Source organism: Apus apus, chromosome 17 (assembly GCF_020740795.1).
Source record: "Apus apus isolate bApuApu2 chromosome 17, bApuApu2.pri.cur, whole genome shotgun sequence".
Taxonomy (NCBI): domain Eukaryota; kingdom Metazoa; phylum Chordata; class Aves; order Apodiformes; family Apodidae; genus Apus; species Apus apus.
Genome location: NC_067298.1, coordinates 7,715,991 through 7,741,939, shown reverse-complemented (window position 1 = coordinate 7,741,939; position 25,949 = coordinate 7,715,991). Strand labels below are relative to the sequence as shown.

General features: G+C 38.5%; 2 protein-coding genes across 5 annotated transcripts in view; one reads left to right on the top strand and one right to left on the bottom strand.

The window, feature by feature from the left end:
* Window positions 1–21,653, bottom strand: part of STXBP4 (syntaxin binding protein 4) — a 64,362-nt gene extending 42,709 nt beyond the window's left edge. For 3 of the 4 annotated variants that reach the window (XM_051635206.1, XM_051635209.1, XM_051635210.1), the window contains exons 1-13: window positions 21,541–21,653; window positions 19,572–19,691; window positions 12,880–12,953; window positions 12,568–12,663; window positions 11,555–11,624; window positions 10,631–10,705; window positions 8,331–8,416; window positions 7,547–7,676; window positions 6,835–6,967; window positions 4,653–4,759; window positions 4,080–4,263; window positions 2,920–2,992; window positions 66–148 (exon numbers count right to left, since the gene is read on the bottom strand). In XM_051635206.1, coding sequence (XP_051491166.1) covers window positions 66–148; window positions 2,920–2,992; window positions 4,080–4,263; window positions 4,653–4,759; window positions 6,835–6,967; window positions 7,547–7,676; window positions 8,331–8,416; window positions 10,631–10,705; window positions 11,555–11,624; window positions 12,568–12,663; window positions 12,880–12,953; window positions 19,572–19,609 — 1,149 coding nt within the window. In that variant the 5' untranslated portion in view covers window positions 19,610–19,691; window positions 21,541–21,653. The remainder of the gene's footprint in view (window positions 1–65; window positions 149–2,919; window positions 2,993–4,079; window positions 4,264–4,652; window positions 4,760–6,834; window positions 6,968–7,546; window positions 7,677–8,330; window positions 8,417–10,630; window positions 10,706–11,554; window positions 11,625–12,567; window positions 12,664–12,879; window positions 12,954–19,571; window positions 19,692–21,540) is intronic. The other variant, XM_051635208.1, reaches the window with a different exon arrangement.
* A 126-nt stretch (window positions 21,654–21,779) lies between these two features.
* LOC127391806 (cytochrome c oxidase assembly protein COX11, mitochondrial) lies at window positions 21,780–25,564 on the top strand. Its single transcript, XM_051634957.1, has 4 exons — window positions 21,780–22,124; window positions 22,225–22,377; window positions 23,261–23,386; window positions 23,871–25,564. The coding sequence occupies exons 1-4, from the start codon at window positions 21,807–21,809 to the stop codon at window positions 24,051–24,053; spliced, it is 780 nt and encodes a 259-aa protein (XP_051490917.1). The 5' UTR covers window positions 21,780–21,806; the 3' UTR covers window positions 24,054–25,564.
* Window positions 25,565–25,949: the final 385 nt, after the last annotated feature.

Here is a 25,949-nt window from a genome sequence, read left to right as displayed (position 1 = left end):
CTCTCCAGCTGTTTTAAATGTATCATGAAGGGAAGAAAGGAAAACTCAAAAGATGAAGTATTTACCCTCTCCAGCTTTTCTGCTTTGAGACAAATAGTGGAGTTCTTTCCTTGCAGCTCATAATCATCACTCTGGCTGGAGGCAATAGCTAAGAAGAAAAGAAAATCCAATAATGATACAGCTATAATTACTGCTTTGAAAAAATTGTTCTGAAGCTCTGCTCAACAAATGGATGCCAGATCAATGCCCACATGCATCAAATAAATGTTAATATTTAGATTGACTTTTTTAAAAAAGGACTTAATAGTAATAAACAAAAAGTATGTGTATCAATCACTAAACCATTTTTTCACATCAAAAAGTGACAAGTAGCAAATTAGCAGGAAGAAACTAGGAATAACTGAGAGATTCATCAAGCACACAGCTCATACTTGTGGTGTTTTCTCATCTCTCAGAGATACACAGTTACTCTGGAAACAGAAAAGGAAACACTTGTGAATTCCAAGAAAGACCTTCAAGATACACTCTCAGCATAATCCCCAGCTCCCAAAAGCATATCTAGTGATCTAGAAAACCCTGTGGATAGCAAGGGAAAGACCTGTTGCCAACTAAGGGCTGCATGGAGGTAGCTTAGACTGAATTACAGCAGGCTTCTCAGAATTTTTCCCTGGGAAGGAACTCTTTTCCACATCCAGTAAACCATCATCCTCTCTCCTCCCAGTCCTTATAGTAAAAAATTCAAGTTTCCATATTTTCAGCTAGTTGCATGAATAACTTATGGTGAACCTATTTTATTTCCAATAGACACAAATGACTAAGCTGAGGAAAGGAAGCTAGCAGTACTAAGCACTTCATAGTCAAGATTTCAGAATAATTGTTTTTAATTTGGTTTTAATGGAACTCAAGAAATGCAGTTACAGCTTTGTCATCTTTCCGACACACCTGTGGATACAACACAAGCAGCAGCAACCTTTGGAAGCCTTTGATCCCAGACAGAAGACAAAAGGAGCAGCTAGGTACCAGCTTCTTAGGATTTTAGATGTATGTAAATAGAGCAAATTCATTGGCTTGTTTGTTGCAGAAGAAAAGAGAACACTTGGTTGTATTCATTTTTCATAAATATATTTTAGATCTTAATTCATTATTTAATTAAAGGGCTAGAGAGGTACTGAAACCAAAACTAGCATCTGAAAACTAAAGGATCTTGCAGTTTGAGATACTCTCTGAAGGAACAGAGGGAATTGCATGGAATGATTATTCTTTTAAGTTTCACAGCATATCTGTTTCCAAGCTCCAAGTAATTTACACTCTCTTTATATGCCAAAAGCATAAACCAAAACATCTTGAAAATCTCTGACACTTAACACCTCGCACATGCTATATTAAATTCTGAAGACAGTGGGCTAGAACCTCAGCTGAATTGGCACACTTCCTTTCAACTGAGAACAAAAAAGCCTTGTGTATAAGGTCATGCAAGAATTTATCAAAACTATGCTGATTTTTCTTACAGCATCAAATAAAAACAATCTAAGAGCTACTCTAATTTTTCAAGGTTATTCTTGAAAAAGTGCAGCATGAGAGAAGTGGCAGCTTTGACTGAAGATATGGTATTAAATAAAACTAAAATGAAAAATGTCTAGGAACAGTACAAACTGGAGCTGCAAGTATTTCTGCCTTTCACTCTACGTTACTCAGATATGTTAAGAAACTGTGGCCTTCTTGATCTCTTTAAGGAGCAAGGAAGCTCCTGTGTATTGCATTATAATAACCAGGAGTCTTATATTCTGATTATATTGAAAAACAGCCTTTTGTCTTGTTTCCCTGATTTACTCATGGTGTTTTTCATGATCAATATGAAAAAACCCTGTGTATTCATTAAACTGCAGGTGTACTCAACACTATGACCTTTCCAGTTTCAGAAGCTCCCATTCAGCCAGCTCACTCTTCAAGCAAGGCAGCCAACCAGTCAGATTTGCAATATGGAGACTGTTTCATTTAAAAGTGGGATATCTAATATGGGCCAAAATAAATGCAGGTCAAATTTCAATATCATCAGTGGAGCGACATGTAGAATGAATCAGATCCTGTAGGTTTTGTCCTGCCTCTTCTCAGTATATTAGACATCAAGTTGAGAAGAAAAGATTATATTTACTTACTAGCACCTGAACAAAAAGAATATAGTTCAAGTCTCCATAGAGAAATACAAACCAGAATCAGTTACATTGCTGTGGCAAGTGAGACACTCATGGTTATGTCAGATTACTGCATTTTCACTGTTTGCAAACACAACACATGTGTTTCCCAAAGGGATTACAATTGTTCATTTCAGATTTGGTTCTCACCAAATTTTAGGTGCTCTATTTTGCCTTAGTGTTCTTTTCAAAATACTTATTTAGAAATATGACCAAAGTGACTATTGTATTTGTTTGAATGTCATGATTCTCAAATATAAACATACACGCGTATAGTCTATTTGTTGTTGATTGAAAACCTGCTAAAGAGGTCTGTTTGCTATTTCTATCCTTCCACTATGCTGCCCAGAGTTTAAAGAAAAAAAGCACACGCAGCACAGAGCCACAGAAATTCATCAATCAAGGAAGCACAGTTTCTATGGCAACCTAATCTTGATCTATATGTGAGTCTTCATTATCTGGTTTCTACTTAGTCTATTATCATTACTGGTGTATACCAAATGTGATCACTCATTTTTGTCTTTAAGAAACACTTGAAACCAAACAATGTAAGTTATCTTTGACAGAAGCTACTAACCAATCCATTGATCTCAGTTCTTTATTCAGCACTACAAACCAGTGCAATGTTCTTTTTCTTAAAGGCTGCTGAGTCTCACTATGTACTAACTTCCATGTGACAGTTATTGAAGGAAAAAAAAAGGTGGCAGAGAATTAAATCAGCATTTACCATTGGCAGACACATCAGCAGCACTGCTATCTAGAGTTGGAGATGGCTCTCCCATCTTGACTCCAGTTTCCATCTATGAAAGAAAATCAAAAGTTAGGAAATACCATTTCCAAAGCAGATGATAAGCCAAGCTAGAAATACACATCAATGTAACAGAGAGGGAGAGGGTGGAATGTTTAGGAGGAGCAGTAAGTCTGGATGCATCAAAACAACCAAAGGAGAACATGGAAGGAAGGGGTGGTGGTTGTGACGAATGCCATTCAAAAATTTTAGATCAGAGCCTTATCAAAACCTTAGCTGGGTTTTTAATATCTTCACAGATTAAGGTAACACAATCTCTAGACAACCTGTTTCAACACTTTTATCTCTAACTGGAAAGAAATATGGGCAAGAATTTTCAGTACAAAGTTAAGAACAACTGAGGATCACTTTTTTTGACTTAGTGTTTGACATGGAGCATTTTATCCTCCCTTGTTCAAAGACAACACTTCAGTTATTTTTAAAAATGCAATGCATTGAAAATGTTTTTTTAAAAATTAAAATAATCGAGTAGTTTTTAAATCTTCTTCCTTATGTTCAGTAAGTAGTACTGAATGTAGTACTGAAAGTAAGGAGTAAATAGTGGTAGTATCACTTCTTTACACTAATGGTGAGCTGGATTAAAACAGTTGTTGCTTAGCTGAAAGACAAGAGGAAAAATCCACATTCTTCTAGGAGTCTGATTTTTAAGCAAAAATCTCATCATCATGGAAGAAGTGTAACTTGTGAGATTCTAATTTACTCATCCATATGTAGTAAGCTGAGAGTACTTTACCTCTGAAATACATAACTGCATTCTGAAACTTGACTCCCCGGAGAAATAGTAAGGAGAACTTTGTATCTAAGACCATGGTTAATACTTACTTTATTTGTTTTTTTACCACAAGTCAACTAATACTCTTAATTCCTCTCATCAGTGTGGTTTGCTCTACTGTTACACAACATGTCCTCTGGAAAAGTCTTGCTATTTGAAAGAATTAATATTGTGCAGAAAAAGAGCCAGTAATTTTCTTACTAGAATAGAAACTGAATTAAAATAATCCTATATTGATACTCCAAAAAAATTAAGAAAAAACACCATTTACTCACTTTATAATAAGAGGAGTAATAATTATACTCACAGCACTTGGAGTGTACACTGAAACAAGCTTCCCATTAGGAGATGCAAGAGGACTAAGTACTGCAGCCTGTTGTTCTCCATGTGCCACAGGAGACCTTAAGAGACTGACAGGACGTTGCAGATTCTCTGAATAACTGGGAGAATTTTTTTGTCTAATAAAAGCTATCTCCCAAAAGCTTTCAAACCTAAAATTAAAAAGTTTCAACATATTATATACTACACTGTTAATAAGATTATACATTACACTTGCAAAGATTTTTCCACTCTGTGTGACTTTATTTACTTACTTTTCTGAAAGGATGTTCTATTCCCTGTCATTAAAAAAGGCAAATAACATGGGCTTGGGTTTAGTGGAGTTTTTTTGTTTTGAAAGGAAGGGAAATATCACAATTTTACTGTCTAAAAGATGCATTTGAGCCTTTTCTACAAAATAATACTACTCTTTTTTTAACATTAAATTGCAACGTCCCTTGCATTTGCTCCAAGTACACATGACAAGACATTTCACAACCTGATCATAAATACTGTATAAAAAAACATTTTGGAGGCTGAGCTGTTTGACAGTAACAGGTACCTTGTTGCTGTTCTGTTGATTATACTTTTTGCCTCTTCATAGGAGACACCAATCATTGACTCTTTGTTTATGGATACAAGTTGGTCTCCAGGCTTCAGTCGTCCATCCTAACATAACAAATAATAATAAAAAAACAACCTCAAGTTTTATAACAATTACTAATACTATAGAAAGAAATGTTTGATCACAGCACTTTAGCATATTCCTCTGGATTTGGTAAGGTAAGAAATATCAAGAATGACTATACATTTTGCTTGACCAGCTTCCAGAAATGCACATCAGATCATACAATCATTTTATCACCACGACAGCAGTCATTACAGAAGCTTCACCAGACAGAAAGGATCTCAGATACTGTGTAAAGAAGAAATTTGGACCCAGGTGCGTATTTCCCTTAAAAAAACCCAAACAAAACAACCACAGATAGTAATTCTTCCAGTAAGGAATCCCAATCCATCTAGGAATCTGGACTACAGGAAGCTTTTTTAGTAATTAATTCAGCTGTGAGCTGGATTAATCTGTATTTCAAAACCAGATGTTCTTGGCTATACACGGGACTCTTCAGGCACTTAGTTAACCTTCATGAGAAAACCAGATCACTCTCTTAGGAATTCACCAGTGAAAACCACCATGGCAATGGTATTGCCAATTGCTTCTGTTGAATGAACTGCAAGCTTTCTACCAACACAGGAACGTATCACATGTCTGCCTCAGAGACTGTAAAACAAGACTTAAGACATGCTAGGCTAGATTTCTCACTAAGATAAAGCTTTCTTTATTCACATTTTAAAAGAGGCCTCAACAATTTACCTGAAAATTCATGTAATTCACCTATGGTTACAGAGTTTGTTATGACATTTATCTAATGTGATCCACATTAAATTACACATAACATGTCTGTGTTCTTCAGCTTTAAAGAAATTAATCACAGAATCATGTGAAACAAACTGTGTACAGAAGAAAATACATAGGAAATATGTAAAATACCTTTTCAAGAGCAGTGTAATTTTACATATTTAATACCCATAAGCCATCATTTTACCAGTGTTATTTCAAATCTATGAGAGCACTTTACCTTATTTTCTGTCACTTAGTGTTTTGGTTTTGATTAAAGAAAAAAGTTGCAAATCTTCCATTTCACTTACATCTAGCCTATATCCATTTCAACGCTGCCCTCATGTGGCAGAGATTTAAAATCCTAAACAGGAGAAGCAAGATTGGGAAATGACCTCGATTTTGCTAATATTAGAACCTACTGCAAATTACTGTCTCAGTCCACCAATTCTGTATGATAGGCTTTAAAGTGTTTGCAATGAGAAAAGTGTGTTAGAAGCCCCAACAAAATAGGAGAAACCATAAGAAGAACAATTACCATTTATCTATAAAAAGATGTCCTGGAGAAATGTTGCATTTCTAACTCCCATCCTGGCATTTTGGGATTAACCTTCATCTACAAAAATCCAGTAGGTATAGACTGTTTTGGAGCAAAACAGTCTGTACAAAACAGCTTATGAAATTAACTCGTATCCTATTAGCTGGCAACAGGCACCAACTTGTTATCCACACATCAGGATAACCATAACAACTCAGGATGCAGAAGGTGGCACTTGGTTAAACAGTTTTGTGCACTTGAAGCAGATACTTCTTTTATTTGTTTATGTTTTAAGACTGGCAAACCCTGCTGATTTACATCCTGCATTTGTCATACACGAAAACAGTAATCAGTGCTGATTCATGCATTTTATTGGTCTGCACCATCAGGATATTTTTAGTCTAATTTGCCTACAGAATGCTTTCCAACTGCAAGGATCCATCTAAATTAAGTCCAAGGGAAAAATGATTTTTTGAATGACCAAGAAAGAAAGAAGAGTTGCAATCTGCAGCTCTGTCCCATTCCTCCTGATTTACCTTGTGTAATGCAACCTCTTACAGAAGCTGATTTCTTACTTCCTCATATGTAATTGGGGAATAAGATCCTTATTGATCTCAAATGAATGCATGAATAATTCTTATTACCATGTAACCATGCTACCATGCAATCAGATAGTTTTCTTTAAAGAATGCAGCCTGTAATAACGTTTGTATTTAAAATATAACTGTATACATAAAATACTGAAGCAGGTACTAACTGCAGGCAAAAATACAGGTGACTGAAAAGGAAGGGAGGGAAAAACATCTTTACCTTATCACAGTCACCACCAGGGATAATGTCTTGAATATATACCAAAGGCCCTTCATTTCTGTTAATTCCTCCTACAATATTCAAACCTAGGCTTGTTCCTTTGCAAACAGAGATTATCTGAAATGCACTATCCCTACAAAAAGAAAGGAAACAATAAAAGTGTAATTACATCACAGAACTAGATACTCAGTAACTAAGACTGATTTCACAAATGTGTCTACATCAACAAATAGAAACAGGAGACATTTAAGCCTAATGTTAAAATGTTACACTGGTTACTTACTATAAAAATCAGCAACTTCAGTTGCTACTTCTGGCAATTACAGAAAGAACTGACATATTATTTTATTATATATATATAACTATTATATACTATTATATTATTTTACAAGAATTAAAGCTCCTCTCTACTCTAGATATCCAAAGCTCATGGGAATACCTAGGTACACATAAACCAGAAACAATTTGTTAGGAGACACTAAGATCAGAAGTCAATCTGATGAATCCACTTCTACCATTTAAATAATTAATAAATGAGGAAAATACCTTATTAAAACTGAAAGTTGGCAATATCAATGGTATTATAACTTACAGATTTAAAAAAACCCAACAAAACAAATTTGACCATTTAATGCTGAACCCAGAATTTTGCTGATTAGCTAAATACACCATTTCCTACAGCTCACAGAAGAGTTACAGTTTCAGAAATTACTTTGCAAGCTTTGGGGATGGTGCTGGGACAGAATTGTTTCTGCTGATGGTCATGATATTATCCTTTGGATGCAACTGAGGACTCTGTGACCTTGAGGAAGAGGCAGAAGAAGAGCTGTCTGTAGATTTTGCTTAAAGAAACAAAGAAAAAAAGAAATAAAACACAAATTTTTTGGGGAAAAAACAAAGTTTCAACATATGTGAGTAAGTTCGGTGGGTCTATTATCATGTTAGAAAACAAACTATAAGCAACCAAATGCTCAAAAGAAAGCTTAAGCATACACAGCTAAAAAGAGCCACCCAGGGTTCCAGGAATAACCAAAACACAGCAAGTGATGTTTGTGGGTTTTTTTTCAAACTGGATGAAAAAAATAATCTCAACTGAACAATCACTCCTGCTATAGAAAGGCATCCTAATTAGGTAACAGTTCCCCAAGGATTAGAATTTATGTTTTTAATAAAATAAATTTTCATTAGTACTTTGAAATCTTATGGTACATTTAATCTACAAATACCAAATACCTTTCAGAGTTTTCATTCATTAAAATTGCTGAAAGACTATATTTATTTTAAGAGTTGAGAAACTGACACACAAACCTATTCAGTTACATGTTTAGACTACAAACTAAATGTTACAAAGTAAATATGTGTGTTTTGCCTGACTTTCAGACACTTCCTCCAATATATCCTCCCCCTCAAATAAGAGTTTTAAATGCAAGCTGCTGCTGCACTGAAGTAGGACTATTGTCCTACAGGATTATGTCAGGCTAGGAGCAATCTCTCACCAGCTGGTAGTGGTGTTGGAGAACTTCTTGAAGAACTGGTGCCACTGTGAGAGCCATATTTATCCATGAGGTCATGAAATTCTTTCCTGTGGCAATAAAAAGATCCTTCCCATCAGGATTTGGCAGTAGTTCAAATGCACCCTTTGAAACCTGCTACTGCTTCTATTCAGTGGTTAGACTTCCTCAGAGAAGGAAGCTCAACCTCAACTGGAAGAGGAAAGCCCTGTCAAACACTTGGAAGATGCAAGAAACAGGTAACAAAATAGAGAAGGATAAGGATGGAATTCCAATTAAGTTGGAATGAGTGGACTCTTGGTAGAGAAGCTTAAATATTACCTCTCTTTATCTTGAATTTCAAAACTTTAAAAACCTGTAATTCGAATGAACTACAGATAATAACCCCTCAGTTTTACCTAGGCCCAAACCAGGTTATTTATATTAGAAAGAATCATGTCAGAGACCTATAGCATACCCACTTTTTTGTAAAACTATACTGAAAAAGAATCCAGAAGAGACTGGCAAAGCAAGCTGTGGCACCTCAAAAAAGAGGGGAGAAGAAATAGTTATTCAAGAATGAGTAAAAAGAGATGCAAATTCTTAACTTCTCTTTAGCTTTCTCAGAAATTTGCAGTCTATTTCATCTGAAGTAAATGTAATTATATACTAAATATTTTATGTGCTTGGTCTTTGCTTATATTTTTATTACAATGCTTTTTTAAAATCCCCAACAGATTAAATAAAGGGCAATTCTTTGTCAGGCACACTGCTGAAAAAAAAAATAAAAAAAAATATATATAATCAAAGCAGTTCTTTGCAAAAACCAATCATATTGTATCAACCTGGTTAAAACAAAACTAAAACAACAAAAAAGTGGCAAAGATGTACATTGTGTACTACATGCATTAAAGAGAAAACAAAAACTCTTGATTAATCTAATACTGAATGCAGCCTAATTTAATCCAAAATGTTGTAAGACAAACTATGAGTACCTTAGTGATAAAAGAAATATAAACAATCTAGAATTATGTAAACCAGAAACATCAGCAAATTAACATTGCAGAATTAGAGAGAACATAAATTAACTGATTGCAGGGAACAAAATGCCAAAGTCATTCCAGTGACTGCAGAGGGTTATTGAAATCTGGTGGATGCATTATTTTTTCTTTCAATAACAAAACTTACTGAATTAATGCCAGAGTGAAGGAACACAAACAAACACAGCTGAGTGTAAACTGAACACTCTCTTTAGCATAGGAATGTACAGTCACAAGAAATGAATTCACAGGAGTCTGAGTGAGGGACTGTACACAGTGGCAAATTCTGCCCAGGCCACTGGGCACACCACCAGAACAGTAAAAGGACTGATGGCTTTTAATTATTCAAGGAGTTTAGAGGAACTAGGTCAGTATGCTTTAGATAAAAGCAGATTAAGAGTGGACCTCACATATATCTAGGTAGTCTGAAAAGAGATCTGAGGCTATAGAGGGATTTAAATGTCTGTTAAACATCAAAAATAAAGGAGCAGAAAAAGGAAGCTTAAATAGGACAAAAGGCTAAAGGAATTTAAAGAAGATTCCTTTCTGGAGAGATTAGTTTGTAAGTGGAACATCCCAGGAAAGCCAAATAACAGCAGAAACTCTTGCAATGATTATCAAATATAGTTACATAACAGCCATTTCCTCTGGAGATTTGAATGAAAAGGATCACAGCTTTTCCAATGATTCTCTGCCAATAGTGGTTTATACGCTTAACTTTAGACAACAAGGTTAAAGCAGTATTTAATAGAAATGTCCTTGTAACGGAAGTATTTTGGACTACCTGCTGCAGCAAACAGTTCAACCTTATTATCCAAACTAACTCAAAGCTCATCAAAGACTGAAAAGCAAATTTCTGAGGGGAAACAAAAAATACATCTGCCTCTTTCCCAGCTTAAGTCATACAGTTTTGTGGTACTGTGGATCTAAGGTATTCCTTGGCTTTTTACTATTTTAAAATGTGAGAAGCATAAAAAAATAATCATCACAGCAAATAGCTTTTAATGGTGTTAGCTGGTAAGATAACATTTCAATCCTTTCATTATTCTGATATTGGCCTGAGCTTGCTATTTCACTTGATGCAAGTAGTCTCACAATGAGACTTGGTATCCAGTTCTTCAGAGAAAAATGTGACATGTGGTGCAGTTTTATGATTAAAACTAATGTACAAGAAAAAGACATGCAAGCCTGCCCACTTAACTCTAGATACAGTCTTGGCTTTTTATTAGTTTTGAGATTGAAACAATGTTTTATGTTGCCTCTTACTTTGCTTCTTCATCTCTGGCAACCAGCAGAGACATGTGATTTGATGCTGATGCTGTTCTCAGGATGTCAACTGCCCTAGAAGGGGGGAAAAACAGTCAAATAAATACACCAGGGGCTGTCAAGAAGGACATGGTGAGTAATGCTAAAAGAGCCCCCAAATGAACAAACTCTTAATGTAGTCAATCATTCTGACTGCCACACAGACAGAAATAAGCTTGCCGGCAGCACAACTCAAATTAAGCAATGGAGACCTGAGTGAAAGTCTGTGCCTGGTGATAGGAATAAGCTGGGATTGCCCTCTCTTTCCCTTCCCTTTTGTCCCGACCTGTCCTTGGCCCATCCTACTGCCTTCCTGGATCTCCCTCAGGATGAACAGCCTACACCTGAGAAAAACTACCAGTCACCTCTGCTTCATTGCTCAGGATTTCCCTCAGCAATATATACTGCAATTTTGCTTTGAATTTTAAATCTATGCCTCCAAGACTGAGCTGCATTGACCTCTGGCCAAGCCAACTACAGAAACCAGACAATGTGCTCTACAGATTTTTCAAAATCTCCTTTGTTGTCCCACTACAATGAAACTTGTGTAGCTGCACCACCTACATTCTCCAGCATTGAACAGACAGTTATACAAATACTTACAAAATATATATATTTAACAAATATGATTTAATGATATTTTCACATACATTCTACAATCCACATCATTAAACAGCTAGCTTATTATTATTATAAAAGCATATAAAGTCTTGACACTTTTCCACAAGAGTTCTGCTGAATTAGATTTATAGGAGGAATTAATTGCCCCTTGAACTCCAAGGACCTCAGTGGAGTCGTGCTCTTTTCATAAGTGGCCAACAATGCCCCAAAAGACCTCTAGATAATATTGCAAGCTTTAATAAACATTTAGTAATCAGTACATACTTTTCATTTGTTACTCCAATTAAGTTTTCTCCATTGACATCCAAAATTAGGTCCCCAGTGAGCAAACGGCCTGGTAATGAAATCAACAGTAATGTAAGAATCAACAGGAAAATGGTGAACATATTCTACCTCAGTAATAAAACAGGGCTTCTTATTCCATTTTATATGATGTAATGCAGTAAACAACCTTATGATTTTTAGCAAATTAGGTTCTGATCCTAATTAAGGTAGGCTGGTGTCATAAGACCGACAGTAATTAGTCTTATTAGTGACAGAATAGCCACTGAAAATGTGTTATGTGATTATCTGTATTATTTACATATAGCACAAATATTTGTGGGACTGGAATTTACAATTCACAGTTGTAGAATTAACTTTCATCTGCACTTAACTTACATGTAAGTTACCACATATAAATACTTCAATGTTTTATACATTAATAAAGACATCTAAAAGATTTTTTAGAACCAATTTTATTTGTAACTTTCTGCATTAATCAAGTTTAGGAACTGTCACTTTTGAAATATTTTTAATTATCATTCTGAACATCAGATGGACACTCAAAAAAACCCTTATACAGACCTAGGACAGAAGTATATTCTGTAACTTTATTACTGCAAACTCTACCTCCTATAATTTGTTCTTTCCACACTGAACATCTAAACCACCAGGTAAAACATAAATAAATATCAGAACCCATTAAAAATGCTTGTTGTGTAAAGGAAACACCACTCTTCAACCTTACACATGAAAAGAGGTTCAGCACCTCAACAGTTACTTAGTGAAAGATGGCCAGCTGCTGTCACACCAGCCACATCTAGATTGGAACACCTTGTCAAGAACAGAGTAGTAAAATCAGATCTCATGAAAGGGCCAAGCTTCATTTCTCTCTTCAGGTAAACCACACCATGAATGCTGACTAAACCATGCTATTTTAAATGTCCTTACCCACATTTCTTCTGATAGCTTTTTCTATGCAGTGTGTTAGTAAGAAAAAAAATAAAATTACTTACTATCTACAGCAGCAACGCCCCCAGGTAGAATTCTCTTGATGAAAATCCCATAATCTTCTGCTGTTTGGGCCCGATAACCTCCAATAATTTTAACTCCTTCAGTATAAACAGAAGAAACAAGCAAGAAATTGGTTATTCCTCCTATCATGTTAAATGGATCTACAGTCAAATCCATAAAAGCCAGAGAAATTAAACTTCTCCTGATGACAGTGTAAACTGGAAGAGCTCACCAGGTGCTTTTAGATTTGGTTTGCTCTGAATCAACAGAACGTGCAATCTAATTAACAAAAAAATTACCTAAAAAAATTTTACCTAATCCATTCTGACAATCAGAAAAAGAAATGCGGTGAACAGCTCGATTGATTCCATGAGGGCCCATAATAGTCCTAAGGAATAAAATAAAAGCCATTAAACCCCTGATTATAGAAATGCATGTAGAGCTATGTTAATGTAGAAGAAATTACAGTGACCATGTTTTAACTGTAATACAAACCAAGATCAGATTTCTATAACTGACACCTTTACATTGTTCATATCTCTGTGACACCCTTTTCCCCCAGTGAAAAATCCACCTCCCTGTAACAAATCTAGAATGGTAAGGCAACATAAAGTACATATAGAATTAAATTAGAAACACAATCCTACAACCTGGTCCAGCTTAGCATTTAGGCAAGAAAAATACATCCTAATGTCTTAGATAAGGTAATGAATATTAAAACAATACCACAGCTAAGGCAATGTATACAACAATATTTTCGAGGATGCCTAGTGTAGAACTTTGTGGTTATTTATGAACATAATCTTTGCCTTGTAGCCTCTCATTTCTTCACTCCACAGTGTTTTCTTTCTGTTTTAAAGAAGCCTTCTTTCCAAACTCTATTGCCAGCTCCCACCCCAAGACAAGATACCAGGATGGCACCTGGAATTGTCTAAAGGCAGATAAGTCTTTTGGAGACAGCTGAGAGTGGTAAAGAATTAAGGAAGAATACAAAGTAGAACTAGAGTTTCAAAACCTAAATTTACAGTTCCATTGGAAACATGACCAGCATCCTGCTATGAGAATGCAAAGCATTAAGAATTCCTGTAAATCAAATCACTTTATCATTTTTTATTTTCTTTTAAATGAATTATTAGAAAAAAATACAAGTTGTACCATAGCTCCTCTGTCCTCCCACTATACCATTTTTTTTGGAGAAGACTGACCAGATCCCTTCCAGAAAAAAGCAGAAGCATCACTTAGATTTATCTGCTTTGACCTACATATTGTTCTAAATTAGATAGTGAGTTGCATTTTCTAGAGCATGATGTTAATGTGAAATGGAACAACTAGAATTCATTAGCAAGGGAGAAAAGAAGATCAAAGAGGAGGACACAGTGACCCAAATCCTCTGATGTAATCAAATCCAGCACAGAGCCTGAAGTCCATACCTGGAACTGGGTATTCCTGCAAGAGCCACAGGACATGTCATTAAAAGGTGCCATGCCAGAGGGAGGAAAGAAATCCAGACAATCTAATTGTTTCTAAATTCTAGCACCAGACAAGAGATCCAGCTTCCACAGAATGTCCCCAGTTCTTCTAGTTTTGTATAAAAAAGTTGGATGAGTTTGCTGGGGGTTTTTTGACCTTGATACTCCACACCAGAGCACAAGGCACACTTTGCACAGCTAGCAGTAAACTGAGCTGCTTTTACTTACTCACAGTCTGAAAGGAAGATGAGGTTCTTACATCTGATATTTCTCTACCCATTTCTTTTTTATAAACCACTTTTGCACTTCTACATTACAATAGCAGTGTATTTTGTCTTGCTGCCTAGTACTGTCACTTCAATTACCCATCCCATGAATTTAAATTATTTTGAAACTAAAAGACAACATACTAGTGGTCTTCTTTACAGGCCTGGCCTGATTTGTATCCATTTTTGAAAAATTTAAGAAGGAACACTGATCTTTAAAATAAGCAGACAATGATTCTGTTCTCCTTCTGTCTTGCCTTTTGCTGTTACTGCTCTGTTTCTTGCTCTGTCATGCCCTCAGCAGTTCTCACACAGCAGTTTTTATTAAAACGAAAAAAAGCAAGAACAAACGTTGTTTCAACCTTGCACTCAAGTTGATGTTTGTGAAGTCTGAAAGGATCAAATCTCAGGCTTCAAGTTTATAGACCCTAGCTCAACAGAGATGGCAGAGCCTGTTGAGATATTACCACACAAAATGATCATGCAATATGATCAAATCTGGGGATTTGATCCCAAATCCCCCCCTTAAGGGGAAAGGAGCTATGTTTCCAGAACAGGCAGCACCTTCAAAAACTAACATAAAGCATATTTTGACGAAGGGGAGAATAAACAAACTAATAATGCACAACGGAGAGGAATCAGGTATCTATGAAACAGTGAAATTACCATGATGTTGCCACCTACAATTAGAAAGGGCTGACACTGAAGTGACGCCCCTATGAGACATTCAATTGTGGTTATGCTCTAAAGATCAAATCCCTTCAATACATCAGTATAAAATTACGTATCACCTAAAGAGTAAAGACAAGGATCTTCAAATCCCTCAGATTTGTTTAGCACATTCCATCATGCTGGCTCTCACTGTTAGTTATCCTCCCATATAAGTTAGAGATGGACCTTCAAAGTCAAGCTACTTCTCAAAGTTCTAATAAAATAAACAGGGCTTTAACAGTCTCACACTAAAAAGACTTGTATTTAGCACCCATCCAACATTTAGTTCATATTATCAGTATTTAATATTAATTAAATATTAGAATACTTCCCAAAAATAATCTGAAATACTCTCAACAGTATAAATAAGGAAATAACCTAAACAAATTGGCAGTAGAAACAAAAAATGTCAATTATAGAAAAACATGCAAATTAAGTATTCAGATATTGCTGCTCATTCCTACAGAAGTAATGAAAAATACTTGTAGGCAAGCTTTTAGCACCTAGAGAAAATATGTGAGGAACCAGATTAAATAAGAAAGCACTCTATAAAATGCACACTACAACTTTGTTACGCTAAAAAATATTAAACTCAACACTCCAGCTGGAGTCCTGGAATGCTAACAGATTGTGGATAGTTTTGTGTAGGTGTTCCAGTAATGGCAATTAATACTAAGTTTTTTCTATTACTTTTTACAAGCATACACAAGACGTTTAACACCTTTTGGTTTTGTATCTTCCAAAGATTTTTACCAGAACACATGGCTCTTGATATTCTTCTGATCTTATTCCTGAGAAATTATTAGTTTTTTATGTCCACATACAAAATATTTTTCTATATTTATCAAGAGAAGAATAACACCTTTACCTCACAAAACAGATATTACTTGAAACTTAAACAAAAATCTAAATTATAAACTCTGGCTGCTTATGAAAAGAAGCTGAATATGGCTACAGCTTTTAAATCCTTTTTACTGTACCTTTCACAATTAGAGGCTAGAAAAATGCTGTCAGAACCCAATGGTTAAGCATACCAGTATAAGAGAGAGAGGCCATCGAAACGCTCTGGTTCACCTTCATCCCCTGGTGAGAGCAACGACATCCTTCACAACAGCAGCAAAGACAACGACAAAGCAACCAAAACGCACTGGAGGTTTCTAATCCAGCCAGATAAAGGTTACATGCAGGACAGTTTCTGCTACTAACTAAAAAAAACCCAAACAGACAGAGCTCAAGACGAGTGTCTCTGCCTACTAATCTGCTCTGAAACCCTCTGCGTCACATGGACTAATTCACCTATTGAGGTAACGTTTACTTTTTCTGTTTGAAATGGCAATTTATAGCAACTTTAAAGACTGACAAATACAAAGGAGAGAAAATTTACTTGCATGTGCTGCAACTGTGATTCTGCAATCTCCATCTAGCAGCAGAAGCCAAATGAAATAATCAAAAGAAAACAAACTTATTTTCTCATGTTTTTCCAGTGATTTACTGACATGCTTTCTCCAAACAAGGTCAAAAGCAGTAACTCATGACCCTTCTAAAGCAACCTTCCTACCAGACTGGATTATGTATATCCACACACAAAAAGGGAAAGCCAACAGAGCAGGCAGACTGAAAGCATTAATGAAGCAAATGCCATTATGCTATGACTTTGCATTCTCAATCATGGCATTGACTTGTCATGCTTTACCTTTGGTTTTAGTCTTCAATGAACGAGAGTCAAAAGTTAGCACTGAATCTGGGTTATCCCTTTTCCCTAGAAATGGAAGCTGACACACCTGGGTTGTCGGGTTTTGTTTGTTTGTGTTGGGGTTTTTTTGTGTGTGTGTTCTTTGTTGGTTTTTTTGGTTTGGTTGGTTTGGTTTGGGGTTTTTTTTGTGAAAGTAAAAGTGCTGAATTTGTATCATTACATTGAGAATAATCTAGTTGAAAAAGTGAAAATTATCCCACTGTTCCCAGAGGCAAGACTCTCGCCTGATAGGAGGCTTGGTCCTGCAGAGATGTGCATATTCAGAGCTTCTGACATCAACTCAGTCAGCTACTATTTTCTTCCAGACTTGCCTCAGAAGATGCACTGCTATTACTCCCCTCTTTCTAAAAGATCTTAAAATGATTACAGTTTTAAATGAAAAATATTCTGTGCTTTGCATTTGGTTTAAGTAGAAAGGTGAATCCTCTCTAGCAAGTAACCCTGTGATGAGACAGCATCTGTCAGTGTCTAGAGCTGCCCAGCAGGACAGCTGGGCTATGCAGGAATGCATCTGCTTATCTCATGCATCTCTTTTTTTATTTAAAGTCATAGTGACTGTTGTTTCACTAGCACACAATTTTCTTGGGAAAGGATCTTTTTTGCATATAGGAAAAATGCCGTGTAGTGTTCACATCTGCTGAGGTCAGTGCCTAGATCCTGCAATCTACACACACAAGAGGGGCAGAAGGGTGAAGTGACCCACCACAGACTAAAGAGCAGATCAGGGATTGCAGTGGAAACATACAGCAGCCTTCCCAACTTCCCAAATGGGAGGAGCTCCACTGGAATCATTTGGATTGCTCACATCCATTCAGTGATGAAAATATGGCCCTTTGTAGTCTTTTCTCAATAAGTTTAACTCTGCTTGTGCTGCTGGTGTTACAGTCCGATGAAAGAAGAGCCATTAATTTTTTTAAGAAATGTATCAACTGGATTTGCTCTGTGCAAGGTTACAGAAGATAAAATACAAATAGCCTTTCTACATCAAAATTGTCGTTCCCAACACCAGAGGAATCCAATCTGTGGTGGCAGTATCAGGAATACTTGTCAAAACAAATCACTCAGACCAGTATGACTTGTTTCCAGTGTCATGTTTTCTGCAATAGAAACACATCCCCCACCACCCCTTCCAATGAAAAGTATGACTCAAGGTTATACCTTTCCATTATTAAAAAAGCAAAATATGATTTTTTATTAAAACAGGCACAACAAACTTCCCAACACTGTAAGTAGATACTAAGTAGCATTAAGTTTCTTGTTGCTCCTACCTCTTTTTTTTTTTTTTCCTTTTTTTTCTTTTCATTAGTTATTACCAGCAATACCTCTTGTGTTCAGACAACTGCTCCTCCATCTCTTCTTCAATATAAACTATGAATTGTTCAGCTTCCTGGATGCCTCCCCAAGGCTTCTATCCCTCTTTACCTTAAAATTCTGCTTCTGTGCTGCTTTTAATGCTTCTATGACTCATACAGGAAATGGTATTATTGCTTCTTTTGCAAGTTCTCTGCCTTTCAAGAACATACTCAGAGACCACAAATTATTTCTTACTTCCTGAAAGATCTAGGAATACTGTAACAACTTCAAACCCCCTAAAACCTAATCAGCAAGACTCAGTTTTCAAGGTACTTCATTTGTTGTTTTAAACAGCAAAAAAACCCAAGATTCTTTTTCAAACAGCTAGTAAACTATTATATACTGGCAACATGAGTAGTTACAACTCACCTTTCCCAACAGAAGTTTTGTAACACTTTAGCAACTGAGGTGGATTACAGGATAATTTAGCAGATGACAAAAAGATTTACAGAATCTTCAAAAGGAAGATTAACTTGATCTTTTTTATAAAAACAAAGGTGTTTTTAAAAAATCCTATACAAGTCAATTACGCAACTGCAGCCTTTCAGGTTTGCCAACCCTAAAAATTTACTTGACCACAGCCAAGAGAACGCTGTATCACACAGCATGAACAAACACTTCTGATCTCTCCAAACCCACTCATTATTCAAAATACATTTTGCTCATTAGGTCACAAAAATAAAAAGAATACATGTGTCATTATATGGCTACTGTTAAACATGAAAAAAAAAAGCTTTAAGCAACGTTGTAATTGTGGAGAAACATGAATGCCTTGAGGCTAACCTCTTGTGCAGAGAAGAAAGGTATTATTTAAAGTTTAGGTAAACCTCAATTAACATCCAACCAAATACATTCTTGAGGCATTGTGCATTGATACTGTCTCCCAGAGCAGAAATAATGAGTACAGAAAATTATAGTCTTCTGCCATCATGTAGCTGAAGTGCAGTTACATGCACCTTTCATGCTCATCTCCTATGTGAAAAATTCCCTTTGGAATACAGTAATCTAGTGGCTCTTATCTAACATACCTTCCATGTGAATCTAGCAAGCCATGGCTGTTTTAAAGATGTACCTTGGATTTCCATTGTACAAGCAGAGTGGCTTCTTCTTCAGATTCCAGCAAAAAGTAAGTCCTTGTAATGCTTTGTAGATTTGTTTTTCAAAAATAAATCGAGTTACTCCAATTCTATGCTAAATTGTTTGACAAAATTGTGAAAATATTATTTGCTGGATTCTAGTGCACAAGCACAGCAAATATGCACTACATACAGAACATTAAAGGTATGCATAGTATTCTGAAAAAGTAATGCATTATAACACACAAACTCCAGGCAGTGTCTTATGTTACTGTAGTTACTTCATCAAAACAAGATCCTACTAATGAAACTAATGAGAATTTTCATGCTGCAATCCAGTAATTGTATTCCTGTGTGTTTGGGGTAGGAAATACTTACTTTTTATCTGTATTTGTTAGGGAATCTGTACTGGACATCTTAGAAGCACTACTTTAATCAAAGTTCAACACGAAGAATTCTGACACATGAAGCACTGACTCGTAACCAGGATAATAATTGCTGTAAAAAAGGAGAAACCACTTTTTAAAATGTACCTGCCTGTTTATTTTCAGACACTACCAACAATTCTTATTTATTACTGACTAGCTGAAATCAAGTGGGAAAAGAACATCCATGTTCAAACAGATACACTCCATTGCTGAAAACAGTCAGCAGTTAACAACTCAGACTTCACTGTGTACTGTACCAGAACATTCCTCCTAATTGATGAGGCAGAAATTAAGAGTAAACCTGAATCACCTGTGGTTAAAATTGTAAAAAAATAATTAAATAAACTAAGAGTAAAATTCCAGGATAAAGCAATGGATCTGCTAGATGAAAACAAACTCATTTTTTCCCCCAGTGAAGGTTACTTGGGGAGGATCTGTTGTTTAAAACATGATAAGGTGTTTTGTGTGTATTCTTTTCTCACTTTTTAACTTGCTGTCTAGTATTTAGTAGCTATGGCATGTTCATGGGAAGTATGTAAAATGCAAGCCAAAACACACACAGAATGGGGCTATGTATGACTAATGTAGCAAAAAAACCCCAGTAATTAATATTTTGTATTTTTTTAGCACTTAAGACAGGTGGACAAGAAATACGATCTTAAACGTACTGAGCTACAATCACTTAGAAAATTACTGTAAAAGCATCGATACAAAAATAGCCATTTGTATCAGTAGCAAATCTTCCCTACATCATGAACTGAATGGCTAAACCCTCACATGGCCATGAAACGGAAAACATGTTATTCCTAAAACATGGTGCAAGGGGGGGAAAGGAACCTTCCAAACAGTGCACAGGCAGAAGTTGGTAACAGGTGGTAGTGGCACCAGTGAGATACTACAAACCTAAACTGAAATGAAATACAGGTTCCCTAGGTGCACAGTGTCAGCCCCTACATAAACACACGGACCAATTAATCAGGTTCTATATTTCTGCATGAAAAAACTACTGGATTCACTGAGGAATACCACAAATTTTACTGCAGTAAACGTTTTCACATCCCTTGGTAAAGGATAAAAAATAAAGCCATCTGAACACAGAGAAAAGACTGCGATGTTATTTTGCTCTGCGCTTTGTAATTCTGCTCCTCAACACGTCTAAATGGAAAATGAAGCAGTAACAGGAGCTGCCGAAGTCCTTGTACGATCCACATCGCTGGAGACGGCACCGGGGGACAAGAGCAGTGCTCTGAAGCAACAAACTCCAGCACTGCTACAAGTTTGTTACCGTCCCGGGAAGAAGGATGGCATTTGTAAGTTTCAATGACCTTGCCTGTCCTGAAGTCAGTGCTGTTTACAAACAGCCGCTCACCACTTCACACCACGTCAATATTTGTGCCTCAGCAAACCAAAACAGTACGCAAGGAGGGGAAACTAACGAGACGTGAAACAAAGCACCGCGGGGACGAAAAAAAATCGGTGCCAGCGTCCACGAGAGCAGCAGGCTGGCAGGAAGACAAAGGGCTGAAGTCTCCCCCGGTGTTAAACACCTTCCAGCAGCCAGCGCCTTCAGCGTGCGGGGCGCGGCGCGGCGAGCTGAGGGACACGGGCACAAAAGCCGCTTCACAAGCGCTTGGCCGTGCGCCCGCAGCCCCGGAGGGACGGGTCCCTCGTGTCCATCCCTGCGCTGCTCCCCGCACCGACCCCGCTGAGGCGTTTAGCGAAGAAATCCCCCCCCGGCCGTGCCTGACGCGTCTCACCCGCCGCCGGGGCAGCCCTCTCAGCGGCCCTGCAGCCCCGCACCAGCCCGCCCCGGCACCGCTCGGACAAAGCCGGCGATGCGGGACCGGCGTCCCCGGGAGAGCCCCGGGGGGGGGGGGGCTGCGAAAAAACCCGCCGACCTCAAGGGCTGGGACAGTTACCTCGATGAGGACACACAAACCGCCCGAGCGCTCTCGCTGGGGAGGGAAGAGACAAGCGGCGGGGTCTGACGAGAACCCCGCACGCCTCAGCGCCGCCCTGAGGGGCGGGCGACACCGACTCCGCGGCGGCCCCGCTCCCCGCCCGGCCCGGCCCGGCCCCCGCCCCGCGCCCCGCCCGGCCCCCGCCTCCCCGGGCAGCAGCGCCGCCTCCTCAGGCCGCGGAACGCCCGCCGGGCCCGCCCGCCTCTCGCGAGAAGCGCCGCGCGATGGGGCCAGGCGGGCCGGGCTGGCTGCGCTGCGGCCGCCTGGGGGTCCCCGCGGGGCCCGGGCCCTTCCGGGCGCTGCTGCGGGCCCTGCCGCCCCGGTGGGCAGCCCCGCGGCCGCAGGGTACGGCCGGGTACGGCCTCTGCGGAGCGGCCCCGCTCGGAGCCCGCGGGCTGCGGAGCGCCAACCCCTTCACCCGCCGGCAGGAGGAGGAATGGCGGCGCAGGAACCGCTCGGCGCTCGCCTACATCGCCGCCGCCGCCGTGGGCATGGTGGGCATGTCCTACGCGGCCGTGCCGCTCTACCGCCTCTACTGCCAGGTAGCGGGACGGGCGGGACGGGGCCTCCCGCGCGGGGCCGGGGCGCGGGGCCGGGGCCTCCCGCGGGGCGCGGGCACTCACTGCCCTTCCCTCCTGGCAGGCCACGGGCCTGGGCGGCACCGCGGGCGCGGGGCGGAGCGCGGCGATCGAGAGCATGGAGCCGGTGCGGGAGCGGGTCCTCAGGGTCACGTTCAACGCGGACGTGCATTCCAGCATCCAGTGGAACTTCAGACCTCAGCAGAAGGAAATCTACGTGAGTGACTTCGTTTCCCCCCTCGCCTAGAACCGGTGACACCTGGAACGTGGCGGGGGAAGCGGTTTTGTCGCCAGGCAGCCTGATGCAGCGGATCCAGGGAGGTGCAGCTCTGCGCCCTGGCCTGAAAAACACACAAAACGTGAATGCGGGGGCTTCGTGCAGCACTAACACTTCGGAGTGTTAGAGTGGGAGCTGGTTGGGAAGGCAGAGCTGGTGTCTCTTCCTACCAGAGGGCAGAACTTCTGTTTCCTTGTCTACTGTAGTTAAAGTATGGCTGCTCCCCTGCCATCCAATCCAGTTTCCAAAGAAAGGGTTGCTATTAAATCTATAGAAATATATACAGTTATATATAGATCATAAAATGCGTGTATATCTATTTAAATATGCCTGTGTGGTGTAGCTGTGTATCTAAACCTGCAGGGTTTCTTTTGCTTCCTGCCCTATCTTTCTAGATTTTTAATTTTTAGAAAGTGAACATTTTAATTTAGTGTTTGCAATTTGTTCTTAACAAACTTTCTCAAAAGGAGTCATGCTGCTTAATTGATTTCCAGGTCCAGCACTGAAGGAATTATAACCTCAAAAATTAAGTGTACATCACATATAATTCTGCATATTTAAAAAGCTCTGTGTGCTGCTAAACTGCCAAGGATAATACAAGCCTCAGTGACAAACTGGGCAAGATTAAAAATGCACACATGTAACACTACTGAGGCATTTAATTTTGAGTAAGGGTAGGTTTGTAAAACTTTAAATATTTGTGAAGCAATCCACTTGAAACAGCAAAAGTGGTAATTAATTTTAGCTCAAGTCTGAAGAACTCTGAGATGTGGAGGGCTGTAGTGGATTAAAGTAAACATCACTGTGCAATTACTTTATACAGGTGGTACCAGGAGAGACAGCACTGGCATTTTATAAAGCAAAAAATCCTACAGACAAACCAGTAATTGGAATCTCTACCTACAATGTGATACCCTTTGAAGCAGGACAGTATTTCAATAAAATACAAGTAAGTGTGAACAAAACAAAGATTACATTTCCTAATTAATAAATTAACTTTTTTCTCATTTTAATCTTGGATACCATTCTTTGTATGCCAACATTTTAAGAAAATACCTAGATTTTTTCAAGTGGCAGTGCATCAGTTCCTTCTTGGCCTGTCTTCATAGCAAGCTGCAATGTAGGTCCAATTACAGTGTCTCCCATATATATGGTATTTAGTGCCCCTGCCTTGGAGGGCAGGGGGCAACAATGTGAGCAAGCCTGGAAAACTGGCAAGTTTGGACACTTAATTAAAAGCTGATTTTCTTCCTGTAACACAAGAGGAATAGAACTGCTGTCTTGTTCATCATACGGTTGAGCCTTCCCAGGATTAAAGGGATGTACAGAGAATGGGAATTCATTTTACAATATTAAGCTTTCTCTGTCATGGCAGAGAGAAAGTCTGCCACAGTTATTTAACATCTGTTTGTTTTTTTTCCTCCCCTGTGCAGTGTTTTTGTTTTGAAGAACAGCGGCTGAATCCTCAGGAAGAAGTGGACATGCCTGTCTTTTTCTACATTGATCCAGAATTTGCAGAGGACCCTAAAATGGCTAAAGTGGATTTGATCACCCTCTCTTACACCTTTTTTGAAGCAAAGGAAGGACTGAAGTTACCACTTCCTGGGTATCAGTAATGGGTAATCTCTACACCATTTGACTTCTGCTACCTGACTACCAGTTAAACAGAGGGAAAGTTTGCAGGGGTACTGTGCAATATGAAATTATATTGTTAAACCACCATGGGCAGTTGCTACTGTTATGAAAGGATGTATTTCTATTTTTTTAAATAAACACTTCTGTAGTTGGAATATTATTTCTTAGGGATAGGATTTCTTCATCAGAAAGGAAACACACTGTTCCTGGAAGAGAGAGGGTTTTCTCAAGCCATCTTTTTATGAGATGATAACATCTTGCCTGAATACTGCAAGGTGGGTTTTTAAAGCCAAGTGTAAATTGAGATCTTCATTTAAATACAGAGAAACAAATCAATTTTTTTAAGCATCTAAAATTGCATTGCTGACTCTGAAGAGTAATTTCCATGTAGGTTAATGTATAGGAAAGGTAAACAGTTAATGAAATCTCAAAAACTAGAGTTTGACTGTATTGCTTTGTAACCCTCCCATGGCACAGGAGGATATGGTGATTCAGAAGATGGTGCACCCTTTCCAGTTATTACTGAATCAGTAGTTCATTTGGTAAGAGCAGACTGCTCTAAAACTGTTAGCATTTTAATGAGGAACAGTAATTTAAATGTAAGCATGTCAGATCTGTGGTATGGTTGCCTTTGGAAATGCCTCATCTTCAAACTCATTTCATAGAGCTGTACTGCTCACGACTGCAGAGAGGGCTGCACAGCAGGCACCCTGCACAGAGACAAGCTCAGCTTACTCATGGAATGCTCTGAACTGCAGGCTGAGTTAACAGCAAAGAAACCTCCCCAGAAACCAAAGGGAAATCCACCCCATTCCCAGGTTAAGCCTGACACAGCCTGCCCAGCAGCATGGCAGTTGCTCAGAGCTGCTCCTAGGTACTCGTTTATCAGAACACGTAAGCTTGTATTTATGTAACTTTTGGTCATTATTGTGGGGTAGGGATAATAACACTTTATTATGGCTTTGCAAATGAGGAGTGAGTTGCAGAGCAAGTTTAAGTGCCCTACTCATTTTCAGACAGGAGTTCCTATCAGCACAGTATCTTAGCTGCCAGGCCAGTTCTTTCTGCCCCTTTCAGCAGATGAGATCTAACAAAGTAAGACTACTAAAAAAGTAATGAGCATATCAGAAATAACCTCCAGTTACTTTAGTCTCAATTATATTTGCATACAGTAAATTGTTTTTTGTTTGTTTGGGGTTTTTTTAAATAAATGGATGCTACCTTTAAAATGCCTTATGCCAATTACATGTGTTTAAATAGATTCTGGATGACATTCATGTCAGGTCTTCACTGTGTATTTCTTATAAAACTTGTAATTTTTTCACCTCTCTAATGCACTTTATCTAATAGAACATGTGGAGCCCACACAAGTGAAACACATCTGTATGAAGATGGCAGCAAGCTTTGTAATGCCAGTTATGCCACAAAAAAAAAAAAAAAAAGACAAAACATTGAATCCAGGCTAGGAAGAAAAATAAAATCTTACCTGGGATGTCTTTAGTCCATTGTCTTTTTGAAAGCTGAACTGATCATAGGAGTTTTCCACACATTGCTTTTTTCTGGCCACAGGATTCAGAGCAATAAAGTGCTGGTTTCATAAATGTGGGGTTTGCCTTGAGTTAAAAAGCTCAGGTTTGCACAGTTTGCATATGCCAACTATGAAACAAGGCCTCTAGTCTCAGTAATTAGCCAGTTCCCTTCAGAGCATCATGTATTTGTGACCACTTTGCTTGTTTATATATAGAAAAGTTCAGTTATCCCCCATTATGGATTTCCATCTTGAAATGGCCTCTTGTCATGTGTTACATTCCAGCCAGCTTCACTTGTAACAACTAAGATTACAGCAAAAAACCCAGCCACCTCAAATCCTATTTTCA

Bases quoted from the DNA above. Each gene is read 5' to 3' on its own strand.
- LOC127391806 (XM_051634957.1), top strand. From the start codon at position 21,807: ATGGGGCCAGGCGGGCCGGGCTGGCTGCGCTGCGGCCGCCTGGGGGTC. The intron at 22,125-22,224 runs GTAGCGGGACGG...CCCTCCTGGCAG, and splicing joins TCTACCGCCTCTACTGCCAG to GCCACGGGCCTGGGCGGCAC. The intron at 23,387-23,870 runs GTAAGTGTGAAC...TCCCCTGTGCAG, and splicing joins AGTATTTCAATAAAATACAA to TGTTTTTGTTTTGAAGAACA.